Source organism: Zosterops lateralis (assembly GCF_965231275.1).
Source record: "Zosterops lateralis genome assembly, chromosome: 17".
Classification (NCBI taxonomy): Eukaryota; Metazoa; Chordata; class Aves; order Passeriformes; family Zosteropidae; genus Zosterops; species Zosterops lateralis.
This window is the reverse complement of record NC_139777.1, coordinates 10,729,718-10,742,132: the sequence shown is the minus strand read 5'-3', so window position 1 is coordinate 10,742,132 and position 12,415 is coordinate 10,729,718. Positions and strand designations below refer to the sequence as shown.

Here is a 12,415-nt window from a genome sequence, read left to right as displayed (position 1 = left end):
TAAACCTAGTGAAATAAAAACCATTATCAGATGCAGAGGGATGAATAAACCTTCATTAGGATTTGAGCCAGTTGATTTAGATGGGATTAGAAGAAATTTTGGATTTGATGGAAGGGGTGGGGTTTTTTAGGGGGGAAAATATCCCCCAGAGGCAAAACCGAATAGCAAAGCCTAAGTCAGCAAAAGCCTTTGAAGTCCTTCAGAACATTATTACTTGCTGAACTATAAAATGTAAAACTGTCCCTGTGTGGAGCTCTGGGGAACCCAAACTTTCTTTGCTGAGAACAGTTGTAAAAAGATAATAGGAACACTGAAGACAAAATTAAATTCAGGACTCCAAATCTATATACAAGTCTGTAAGATGTTGTCATTGATCCTTGCTGGAGTTTCTGTGCAGTTTAGATTTGGAAACAGTTTTAACAAGAGCTTTGCACATCTCAGCTCCTCTCCAGCACCCAGCATTTGGGTGCATGTAAATAAAGCCATAATGCCCTGGCTTTGGGGGCCTCACCTGAAACTCCAAGTCAAGCAGATCTAATAAAGCTGACTTGAAGCCAATGGCTGGTTTTAATGCTGCAGCTCACAGTGGTGCTGTAAAGTGAAATGCTTGAGACTCTTTATTAGTGATTTCGTGCAGCTGAGCCTCGCTCAGTGGGGTTTTACAAGGGATTGGCATGCGAGTTTGGGGCTGTAAGAAAAGGCTGGGTTAGGGACCCTTTGGAAATTCAGGCTTGTAAAGCAGCAGGGTTTGCTGTAATTTGATTGAAAAAAAATCAGGGTAGGATAGGATCTTTATTCTCCCTGCAAGTTGAAAAGGCAGTCAAAATTTTATGTAGCTCCCCCCTCCTTTTCTTTTGTTTTACTGTCTTTATAAAATGCTTTTAAGACCTTGAAACTTGAAAGGTCTGTGCAATATTGTCTGTTTTGGCAGACTGAAAGGTGTGTGTTTATTTTTGATTTTTCTTTTGGAAAGCAAGGCCAAAGCTGGCCTGGTTTGGCTGTGCTTCCCTGTGCGTGTGCTCAGCCTGTCCCTGTCAGGAAAATGTGCTGCTGTTTGGGGAGGGGGCAGAGGTTCTGCTTGGGGAGCTCCACTCCTGCACCACAGCTGCTCTTTTGGTGTGTCAGCAGAAAGCTGCTTTGGGGTGGGTTGGTTTGGGGTTTTTTTTTTTTGTTTGTTTGTTTGTTTTTTTTTGTATACTTGGAGCAATAACGCAGATATTCATCCTATTTTCAAATCAAATTGAGAGCAAATTCCTAATTGTTTGGATTTGGGATTGTCTCTTTTTGGTGCTTTTGAAGTTGCTGAGTGTGTCCCTCTAGGGACAGGAGTGCTCAGTGCTTTGATTCCAGGGTGATGTGTGTTGCTGGAGAAGCCTCAGTGCTGGTTCTGTCATTTCAGGGCGTTATTGTTGCCCTGTGCAGGTTGTTTCCTTTGTCAGAGGATGGAAGGGGATTGTCTCCCTCTACCAGTCTGCACTGAGGTCTCTGGGTGATTAGGAACATTCATTTTGCTGCACTTGGATATTCCTGTTTGAGCACTGCTTTTCCCTGTAGGTCTCAAATCTTAAAAACATTTGCAGGTTATTCAGATCACCCCTTCTTTCATCATATTAAACATTTTTTGTGTATGTGACTATGGAAAAAATGAGAAATAAATAAAAAGAGATGCTCCTGGGAGAGTTTGTGGAGGCTTGGATTCTTGGCATAATCTGGGGGCTGAAATGAACATTAGATGCTTAATTGTAACTTACTGAAAATGATGTCAGTCTCAGAAGGTTCTTTTAATCTTTTTAGAAACAGAGCACAATTGATTGCTGCTTTCACCAGTCGTGGCTTTCATTGGTTACGTCTGTTTTTTTAAATTAAGAATTACAGAGGAGAAAAAAAAGCTACTTAAGTTGGCTCTTACCTCTTGAATCTTTAATTCTGAGCCCACAATTGATTATGATGAAGCTGTTCTCTCTGGAATGGGCAGCAACTTGAGGCTGCTTGAAAAACTTAATAATTCATTCCTATTTATGCATAGTGTAATACAATAGGTTATAAATCACTAATGTCATACCTCTAATCAGGCATTGTCAGTGGGACTTCAGAGATATGGTGCTGTGATCTGAGAGGCCTTCTTAGCTACAAACATGAAAATAAATTCATATTTTTGTTCTATGCTCAAAATTCTCTCTTAATTGTTTTCTTGCTGCTTTCCCTGTCAAAATGTTCCAGTTACTGATATTTCAGGTTGACAGTGGGGCCACTAAACGGCTGTCCACATTATGTGGAGTTTTAGTGGAGTATAAACTCAGTTATTTCCTGAAGAACCCACAGAAAACAAGCCTTTTGTTAAAAGTCTGTAGTTTTTATACACTCAGGTGTATAAAGAGTGGACAAGTATATTTGTTTGAGTAAGATTTTCACCTTAGTATAGGCCTGTATTAATTTATATGTTCATATTTTAGATACTATTTAATATTCCATATTAAATCTAATTTTTCCTTATGCATTTATGGAAGATTCTTATATAAACATTGATTTTCAGGTCAGTAGGACGTGGAAAGTCCTTGCAGAAGATGAAGTGTTGTGGTACCGGCTGTGCCAGGGGGAGGGATACCTGCTGGACATGAGCATCTCCGACCATTCCTGCTGGAAGCTGGCCCTCAAAAACTGCAGAGCCAGAGAGCACATGCTGAAAACCAACTGGAAGGTGAGAGGGAATTTCCCTGGAGGGTTCCAGATGCTGGGGAAAAATGGGAACCTGGTTCCAGCAAGTGGGAGAGGAGACCTGGTGTTGTGTTTTGCACCTCCTCTTTCCCAGCTGAAAGCTGCTGGGGAGTTTTGGGGCTGGATGTGTCTTCTCTCAGCAGCAGTGGCAAAGCTGGGAGTTCTTCAGCAGCAGATTTTGGGGGATGAAGGAATGGGAGCACCACCCCCCGTGTCCTCTGTGCACCAACCAACCCCTGTGTCCTCCCTGCAGAACCGCGTGGGTGCCGTGAGCCAGCTGCGCTACGAGCCCGGCCGCGTCTTGTGCGATGTCCACTGCTGCGACGGTGTGGTCATGGCTGGGTGAGCACTGCTGGGCTGGGCACGGCCCCCTGGCCTGCAGCACAGTCTGCATGGCCCCTGCACCTTGGGTAGAGTGTGTGTAGTGCCCCCTGCACCTTGGGTAGAGTGTGTACTGCCCCCTGCACCTTGGATAGAGGGTGTAATGCCCCCTGCACCTTGGGTAGAGTGTGTACTGCCCCTGCACCTTGGGTAGAGTGTGTACTGCCCCTGCACCTTGGGTAGAGTGTGTACTGCCCCTGCACCTTGGGTAGAGTGTGTACTGCCCCTGCACCTTGGGTAGAGTGTGTACTGCCCCCTGCACCTTGGGTAGAGTGTGTACTGCCCCTGCACCTTGGGTAGAGGGTGTACTGCCCCTGCACCTTGGGTAGAGTGTGTACTGCCCCTGCACCTTGGGTAGAGGGTGTACTGCCCCTGCACCTTGGGTAGAGGGTGTGCTGCCCCTGCACCTTGGGTAGAGGGTGTACTGCCCCTGCACCTTGGGTAGAGGGTGTAATGCCCCCTGCACCTTCTATAGGGTGTGTAATGCCCCCTGCACCTTGGACAGAGTGTGTAATCCCTACTGCATCTTCTATAAGGTGTGTAATGCCTACTGCATCTTCTATAGGGTGTGTAATGCCCCCTGCACCTTGGGTAGAGTGTGTAATGCCCATTCCACCTTTAACAGAGTGTGCAATACTCACTCCACCTTTAACAGAATGTGTAAATCTTGCTCCATCCTTACCAGGCTATGTGATACTCACTCCACCCCTACCAGGCTGTGTGATGCCCACACCATCTTCACAGTCTGCATAAGGCTCGCTCCACCTTCACCATCTGAAATCTCAGCTGCTTCTTTTAATAAATCCAAAAGCAGCACCTGTTTGAAGCATAAGAATGGATTCACCTGCAGTTCCTGAGACAGGCTGTCCTTAAGTGACTGATAAGGATAGTTACCTCAATTTATCCCAGAAGTTCAGATTTTTATGGAACTATTCAGAAGCTATCTCATGTACAAATAGTCCCTATAAAAACTCGGGTGCTTTCTGATGAACTCCATCTATTGTTTTGCTGTGGAAGCACACAGAATGTATTAAACATTTTACACATCTACTGAAAAAATCCCCCTTTTTTACATTTTTCCATAAAAATATCTTAATCACAATATATGTGATTTTTGTGCTGTGATATCTTGTCACAGCACAAAAATAACTTTAGAAGGACTATTACTTTTCTCCATTTTTACTTAGAAGACAACCTGGAAGGAAAATAACCCACTCAGAAATGGATAAACTCAAACTTCTCTTTTTCTAATACAGAAGTTTTCTGGACCTTGGTTTAATGTTAGCTATTCATGTGGTTTATACTCTTAAATACAATTTTAAGAGCCTCACAAATTTTTAGAAGAGGATACAGTGATTCTCTCAGTAAGTGTGAGGCTTTACTGTGCTCTGTTTGGAATACACAGGTTCAGTAATTAGTAACCCTCCAGAAATCACAGTAGTAAATAAAAATTACAATATCCTGGGGAGCTGTGGGACATTGTCCTTGGCATACCAGAGTTCAATGTTGTATGGTAGCACTTCATGTTAATGGTGTGGGATTAGAGAAAACTGCTTCTAAAATACTTTAAAATTCACAGATTGGTTATAAGAAAGATGCCTGGAAAACTCTAATTCATGGAAATGCTTTTAAATGCTCTTGTGCAACTGAGAGCAGGACTCTAAATTATCAGACAGCAAACCCAGCTCTCTCCATGCTGCTGCTAAAACCTCCATCTCTTCTTTTCCTTATTTTCTCCATTGTGTTTATATCCAGACATGCAATAGATAGGAGTTATGCAGATTAAATTACTTTTCTGAAGTATTCATAAACAAAGGTTATGAATCCTGCATCTTAAACTCAATTAGTCCATATTTTGGCTTAGTGTGTTACAGAATTTGGGTTCTGACAGTTGCACACACCCTTTTCATATTGGTTCTCCAGTTCCTCCAGTATCTCCTTATTCTCTTGGTGTGCTACAATTAAATAATTCAGGTTCCTGGAAATAGGTGAGCAAGTAAGAGACCACTGAGGGAAATTTGCATTCTAAATTTGCCTGTAGAAAAAGTGATGTTCACTTAAATGACTTCCCAGTAACTTCTCTGAAAAATGAATAATCTCTTTATGAAGCTGTGATCGTGTATTGGATAAAACAGCATGAGGAAAATAGAACTCACCTGTTTGAGTTTACCTGGTTAGTAAATGAAAAGTTTACAGTATTAGAACACAACAATTATGTTGGGTCCTTTGCTGTTTACTGCTTGTCCTGCACTCTGTTTTGTCTCTTAGTTTGGTAAATGGTAAATATCAAGCAAGATGGACTTCAAGTTTTAGTTATAACTTCCAAGGGCATCAGCAAATTGTGCAGGGAAATACTTTATGTGCATTTGATAAGTATTTAGGATATTGAGGATTTTGTTGGGGTTTTGTTGTTTGCTGTGTTTTTATTTTTTAAATCCAACCATAACCCTCCCCTGTCTCTCCCAGCTTATAAAATTGTACTTAATGGCATTGTGCTTTCAAATTTGTCATAAAAGTGTAATGAATCTGGTGATCAATAGCAAACTGTTGCATTCTTTCAGTGCTGAAGAAGTAATTTAATAGCTGAGGTTTACAAAGTCAATTCTCCTCTCAGTATAAATACCAATTATCTGTTACATTTAATGATTCTCTCTCCCGTTTCACAAACACTTGTGTGCTCAGCTTTGCATGAGAATAATCAGTGATTACAGAGGGCTCTCTGTGTCTGAGCTAAGCTGGTGGGTGACTTTGCAAGGCCTGATGCTGCTGATCCAGAATTGTGAGGCATTTTCTGAGGTTTTTCTATCCAGTGGCTTGGGCCATCACCTTTCTTCTGTCTCAGGTTGCTGCACTGGATACTCAGGGCTGCTCAGTTTTTAGGAGGCTTTTAACCAGAATTCCCTCAGCCACTCCTGGTGCTCCAGCCCCTTCCCTGGACATGCTTCAGCCCCTCAAGTTTCTTTTTGTCCTGAGGGGCCCAGAACTGGACAGAGGATTGGAGGTGCCCCAGGAGTGCCCTGGGACAGCCCAGGTGCCCTTGGGACTCTTGCAGCACCTGGGTTGGTGACCAGCTGCTGTCACCAGCATGCCCAGGCCACATTCACCTTGTGCAGCCACTCCTCCCCTTGCCTGTGGCATTCCCTGGGGTGGTGGTGGCCCAGGGTAGGACCCAGCACTTTGCCCTGGTGATGTGCTGTTCCAGAACTTGGCCTGGCACTGAGGTCAGGCTGACAGGGCAGCATTTCCCTGGATCCTCCTTCCAGCCCAGCTTCTGGACAGGCATCATGATGCTGCCTGCAGTCCCCTGGATGAGGAGGGCCCATGACCTCCCTGCTGGGAAGGGTGGGAAGTGTCTGGGAGAGCTTTCCCTGCTCCCTCAGCACCCTGGGGTGGATCCCATCCCTCCATGGAACTGTGTGTCCTTAGTGCTGCTGCAGGATACCAATCATTTCCTTTGGATCGTGGGGGCTTCGTTCTGCTCCCTGTCCCCATTTTCCAGCCTGGGTACCCTGAGGACAAGGCCTTAATTCCCTCAGCCTTTTCCTCATCTTTTGTCACTGTTTCTCCCTGATCCAATAAAGATGGAGATTCTCCTTTTGTTGCTGATGTATTTATAGAAACATCTTTAATTCTTTTCTGGCAGCAGCCAGATTAAGTTCTAGTTGGGCTGAGAGGAGTTCTAGTTGGAGAGAGCAGGAATGGTGGGGCTGGTGTGTTTGGGAATGTGGGAGCAAGCCTGGAATTCACTGATTGATTTGAACCTGTGCTGTGCTAGGCATGATCTTGTCATCTTCACTGTCCTGCTTCAGACTCTGCTGCAAAGTGGAATCATTTTTATTCTAATTGCCGTAGAGCTTTTTAGTCTTTCTGAAAGGGAATTTATACAGGTTGTGAGCAGAGTGACTCAAACCAGCAGCTGCTGCTGTGATTTATAGAGGCACAGTTTGAACTGGTTCAGGAGCAGCTCTTTATTAATCTGTGGAGGAAGCAAAGGTACAAGTGCACAGAGAAATGCCCCTATTTCGTGCACTCTCCACTTTTCCCCACGCTGCTGCCCAGGCTGAAGCCAGGAGATGGCAGAGTATCAAGGATTGATTAAGTGCAACCTGAGCTGGGAGGCGAAGGTGGCTGCGAGCAGCTCCCCTTTGTGCGAGCCTGACATCAGATAATTCAATCTGGCCTGCACGCAGAGCTTCTTGTGTTTGTCATTAAAATTTCATCCCGGTGGTTACGAGCCTTGTTTTCTGGGTCAGCCCCTGAATCCCTTTTCATTTGAGCCGCTGGTGTTTGTGGTTACCTCACTCCCAATCAATGTTGTATTCGCCAGCCTTTCTACAGTTACACGTCTCGAAGGATCTTCTCTAAAGGGATGATGTTCTCCCCCTCACCCTCGATTCAAATGGAGTTTCAGCCCTAAGTCAAAGCTTACTTAAAGCAATTATATAGCTGCTTGCTTGGCTTTTAGAAATTCCTACTGGTGATGAGGCTCCCTGTGCCTAATGCTGTCATTTACTGTGCAGAATGCCTGGATTGCTTCACTTTCTCTTACTGAAATCTGGATTTGTCTGGGGTGTTTTAAAGCAAATACATGTTCAGACAGTAAAATTGCTACTTTTTTGTTACTTTTTTCCCTCTTTTTTATTTGGCAGCGTAGTCAAAAGTTGGGTCCTCCTGGACAGAGTGATCTCAGAACATGCATCTGGTCCTTGTTTGACTTTGTCATTGCAGAGGGTCCCGTGATGTGGCACACCCATGGCACATCTTGAGGCTGTTGCTGCCTGACTGGCTCTGAAATATTCACCTGTGGCTGTTCTTGAGCGCTGTGCTGAGCTTGCCTTGTGCTGGTGGAGCCCATCTCATGTCACAGCTCACCCACCACACCAAGCAGCCTTTGAGGGGGATGTGTTAGTTTTTTAATGCTTGCAGAAAAAGCCCCGTGGCCTCACTGCTGCTGCTGGTGGCTCTGAAAATAAATAAACAGAAGAGGCCCAGAGTCAGACCACCCTTCCCAAGATCCAGAACTATAAAGCATCATCTTTTCCTTTCTTTTTTCTTCAGTTTTCCATGACTAAGTGGTGGCCTGTTAGTGAGGAGCTTGGCCACAAACTCATTTAGCAGATGATGTGAAGAGTCTCTGCACCTCTTACAGACTGGGAAATCAGCCCTGGGTTCTCTTGAAATTTTAATTTCAGATGTTTTCCTTCTTCCCTACTAAATACTGCCAGCTTTCCTTGAGATTTGAGGAGTTAGGGCTGGTGAGATTCATCTGCTGATTGCCTTGATAAATCAGCAGATTCACGTTTCCTCCCTTTTCAGGGTGGAGCACACCTGACACAGGTGGTGTTTCCCCAAGTGATGCTTGATAAAGGAAATGAGAAGCTAAGGAAGAACTTCCCAAATATCCTGTGTGGTTCATCAGGGGAATCTGGACATTTATTTCTTATGCTGAAATTATTTAATACAGTTGTCTTCATTCTGGTGAGTCTTGTGGGAGCACTCACAAACAATTTGGCCTTTCAGTTTAAGTCATTTTGAGCAACATCTACACACAAGTCACTGCTCTTTTATAGTGAGTTCCTTTGTTCTCTTCCATCACCTCCCACTCCACTTTGCTCCTGCTCAAAGGTGACCTGCAAATGACTTTTTAGAAGCTGGGCTTGCCACTCTCTTTAGTTTCATAATGATGTGTGAAACTAGCCCGAAAGGCTTGAAAACCCTTTCCTGCACTTTTTAAAACTTCATGTCAACTCTCATCTAATTTGGATTTTTTGCTATAGGGCTCGTGGGTTATTCTCAAGGTATTTGTTATTAGCTCTTGCATCTTAATTCAGTGTGCAGACCTGAGGAAACCAAAATATTAATTAGTAATGAAAATGAATCAAAGTTAACAAACTGAAGACTTGAAACAGCCTCAATAAACCCCTGCCTTGTTTAATTGCCTAAATTTCACCTCTATGATGGCACAACTTTCATAGGGTTCTCCCTCCCCCCCCCCAGTGACTGCGAGCCAAGATGTCAAACAAAGCAGAAGGTGAAAATAATTGCTTTTTTTCTTCAACCTTCCCCAAACCTTTTGTGCTCTCTTCACTCATTCTCGTCATTGTTAAGGAGCAGTGTCAGGGCTCCTCTTTCCTCCTGAGTCATCCTGAGGAGGCTGAACAGGCAATGACATCATGAGCTCAGAGGGGTCGGGTGACAGATGACCAGGGGCTTAGGTAAGGTTGTGTTAATGACAGCCAGGTTGGCTTTTCTGTCAGCTCCTGAAAAAAGCCTTTCAGGTGAAAACCAAGAGTAGAAGCCTGATCTGACTCTTTGTGGAAGGTGCTTTTCCAGCCTGCCTGGCCCTGGTTTACCTGTGGGTTTTGCTGCTGCAGGGATGTGCTCAGTGATGCCTTCAGTGTTCTCAGGCACAGGGAGTAATTTTGAGCTTGTAAATCCTGGTTTTCTACTAAGGCCAGACAAACCCATCCTTCTTTCTACTAAACTTCTTGAAGATTTCATTTTTCCTCTTTGGGCTGTCACCATCAGTGCCTGGAGTTCAGGTGATGCCTCTCCTCTGCTGCTTACAACGTGTTGCAGTTTGAGTTCCTTCCAATGAACAAACAGATCAGTTTCCAGCATCCTCACACCGTGTTTTCTCACCTCTGTCTGCAACTGGAGCCATCGTTTTATCTGTGCTTTGTCCTTTGTGACATAATAGGGCTGATGAAGCAGAGCCTTCCCAAATTGCATCATAATTCTTCCTGAATACTTATAGAAAAGATTTTTTTTTCCTGTATGCACAATAATTTGTTTCCTTGGTAGAGCAGCTGCTTTAATTAATGGGCCTGGGCTGATGCAAGCCACTGGAACCTTGAGCTAAGGGATGGGAGATTTTTTTGCCTTAAAAATTAAATTACTAGAAGTAGTTTGGCTTTTTTCTAATTGCCGCTTTTATAAATGTTCATTAAAATATTTTCCCTACAATACAACCCTTTGGCTTGTTTCTGTTCCCTTGGTATGACATTTGCATGCACTTAATATAGAAGGTGAGGCAGAAGCAGTGAGGATGGTGAAATGTTAATTTTGTTACAGATAACAGTGCTAAGCTGCAGAACTACACACTCCAGCAGCTTAACCCACTTTCTCAAGGGATAATTTCCTAAATAAAGCCCTAAAACTGAAGGTAGAAGCTCTCTGCAGCTCCATTTCTGTGAGGGGCCCACAGATGGGCGTGGGCTGGTTAATTGGGAAGTCGGGTTCCCAGCAGAAGAGTTTGGGAACTGATCATGAGGATGCTCAGAATGGATTTCCTACATGCTGAATCTAAAAGTGCTTCCAGATCCATTTTGGGACACATTAGTCACATTTTTCATAGCTGTACTCGTGTATCAAGCAACCCAAAAGAACATTTGGATGAAATCAGGGATATTAATTTTCTACTCTACATTCTCTACCAGCATTAGGATTGTTTCAAACTCTGGGTTTGGTTTACCCCCATCTGTTTTTCCTTGTGTTTTATGGTGTAGCTTTCTGCTATGTAATAGAAAATTTTCTCTTCCCTGTTCCATTTGTGTTTTATTTTTGGCCATTGTGTTCTATTTATATTCCTTTTTTGCCACATGAAGTATCTCTTTTCTGCTACTATTATTTTTTCCTGAATCCCTTCCTTAAGGAATCCCTCAGCCAAGCTACCTGTTGGTTAGAGTTGGCAACATCAATGTCTCCAAATACCTGGGAGAATTGGGAATTTTCACCTCTTCCAGTCTTTGAGGCACCTCACTCTGTGGTAGCTGTTTCTAAGCAGTCCATCATTCACCCCTCACTTCAGAGGAGTACAAAGAAGGTGCTAGAATCCCTTTAATTCCAGTATTTTTAATTGTGATTGAGGTGTCTCCCAACGTGCCGTGGCTCTGATGAAGAGGTTTTGAAGTTGGACATTGAGTTGTCTCACGTGAGCCTTGGACAGGAGATGAAGCTCAGGAGCAATTTGAACCAGCTTGAAGGCTTTTGGGCTTGGGTTTGCATCTTTAATTGGGCCTTATTCTTGAGCCTGCTGAGGGAGGCACTGGCTGATACCTTAATTAAACACATGAAGGACTGGAGAGTTGCTTTTGGTGGAATTAGGATGAAAGCTCTGAGGTGCTTGTTGGAGCAAGACAATGCAAAATACTCATTATTTTACTTGCTTATCAACAGGCGTCCATTTAAACAGAGACTGTTACTGCAGCAAAATTCCTACTGACTTCAATAAAATGCACTGACATTGTAAGGACTTCATAATCTTTTGAGTATTAACAGATGGTCACTGACTGCCTGAAACAAAGTTGTTGGGAATTTTTGTTTTTTTTGGTTTGTTGATCACCGCAGGTATCTGGAAACGGAACAGACTTTGCCTTCTGGAAATCAGACCTGACTGTGAGACAAAGGGGGTTCTTTCTCCTTCCTTTTCCTTGCTGCAGACTCTTTAGAGAAAATATGGAAAATGTAAACTGGTTTCTGGTGTGTTTTATCAGAAGTCTTTGGTGACCAGCCTGACTTGGTGCAGCGAGCCTTGCCCTGGAGGGGTGTGCTTGAGGCAGCACCAAAAGTGAGTGGCACCAGCATCCTCTCTGAACAGAAACCCAGCAAGGGACTTGTTGACCCTGTGCTTTGAAGGGAAATTCTGCAGTGCCAGCAGTACCCCAGCCATGAAGGAAAGCAGTTTGTCTTTGCTGCTGCCATGGACTGAATGAGCGGAGTCTCAACTGTTTGGAAAATGTTCCTGTTAACAGTTTTTCTTTTGTGTATTTGTCAGTTTATATATTAGTTGCAGTTGTACTTTGCACAAACACTAATTAGACAGCCATCAACACTCAGGGCCAAAGGCTTACTAACAATGCAACTGTGATAGCAATGTCTTAATTGGTTGAGTATAATTGTCATTAGGCAACCATAAAGACATCTGGGGCTCTGGAGAGAGATCAGCCTCCCCCTCCTCCTCTTCCCCAAATTTGTTCTGGCTATTGCTATGCAGCACAGTGGAGCTTTTTCAGATGAGATTCTGTGTTTTGACCAGTTTCCTGATGTTTTTCTCCTTATGAAATCGTCTGCCTCTTCAGCACCACTTCATTAGAGCTGTGCCCAGCCTCCAGCTCTGCTTCCTCCCACATGTGCTCTGCTCTCCACCACCTGCTTCCCAGACATTCATCGTGGGGCAGCAGCAGCTTTTAACCCCAGCTCCTTCTGCTTTCACTCGTGTGAGAGAGCACAAGCAAAATGTTCATCTCATTAGGGCATTCCTGCCAGTAAAAAGTAGTCACAATGCTTTTGGTGAGTGAGTAGGTGTTTTTATTGGATA

At 43.9% G+C, this 12,415-nt stretch overlaps 1 protein-coding gene across 1 annotated transcript in view; it reads left to right on the top strand.

Annotated features, from left to right (window-relative positions):
• The window catches only part of FBXW8 (F-box and WD repeat domain containing 8), a gene marked incomplete at its 5' end in the record, with an annotated part of 51,963 nt that overhangs the window by 6,867 nt on the left and 32,681 nt on the right, over positions 1–12,415 (top strand). Inside the window, 2 exons of the mRNA XM_083873952.1 lie at positions 2,534–2,698; positions 2,969–3,057. Of these exons, the coding sequence (XP_083730078.1) occupies positions 2,534–2,698; positions 2,969–3,057 (254 nt within the window). The remainder of the gene's footprint in view (positions 1–2,533; positions 2,699–2,968; positions 3,058–12,415) is intronic.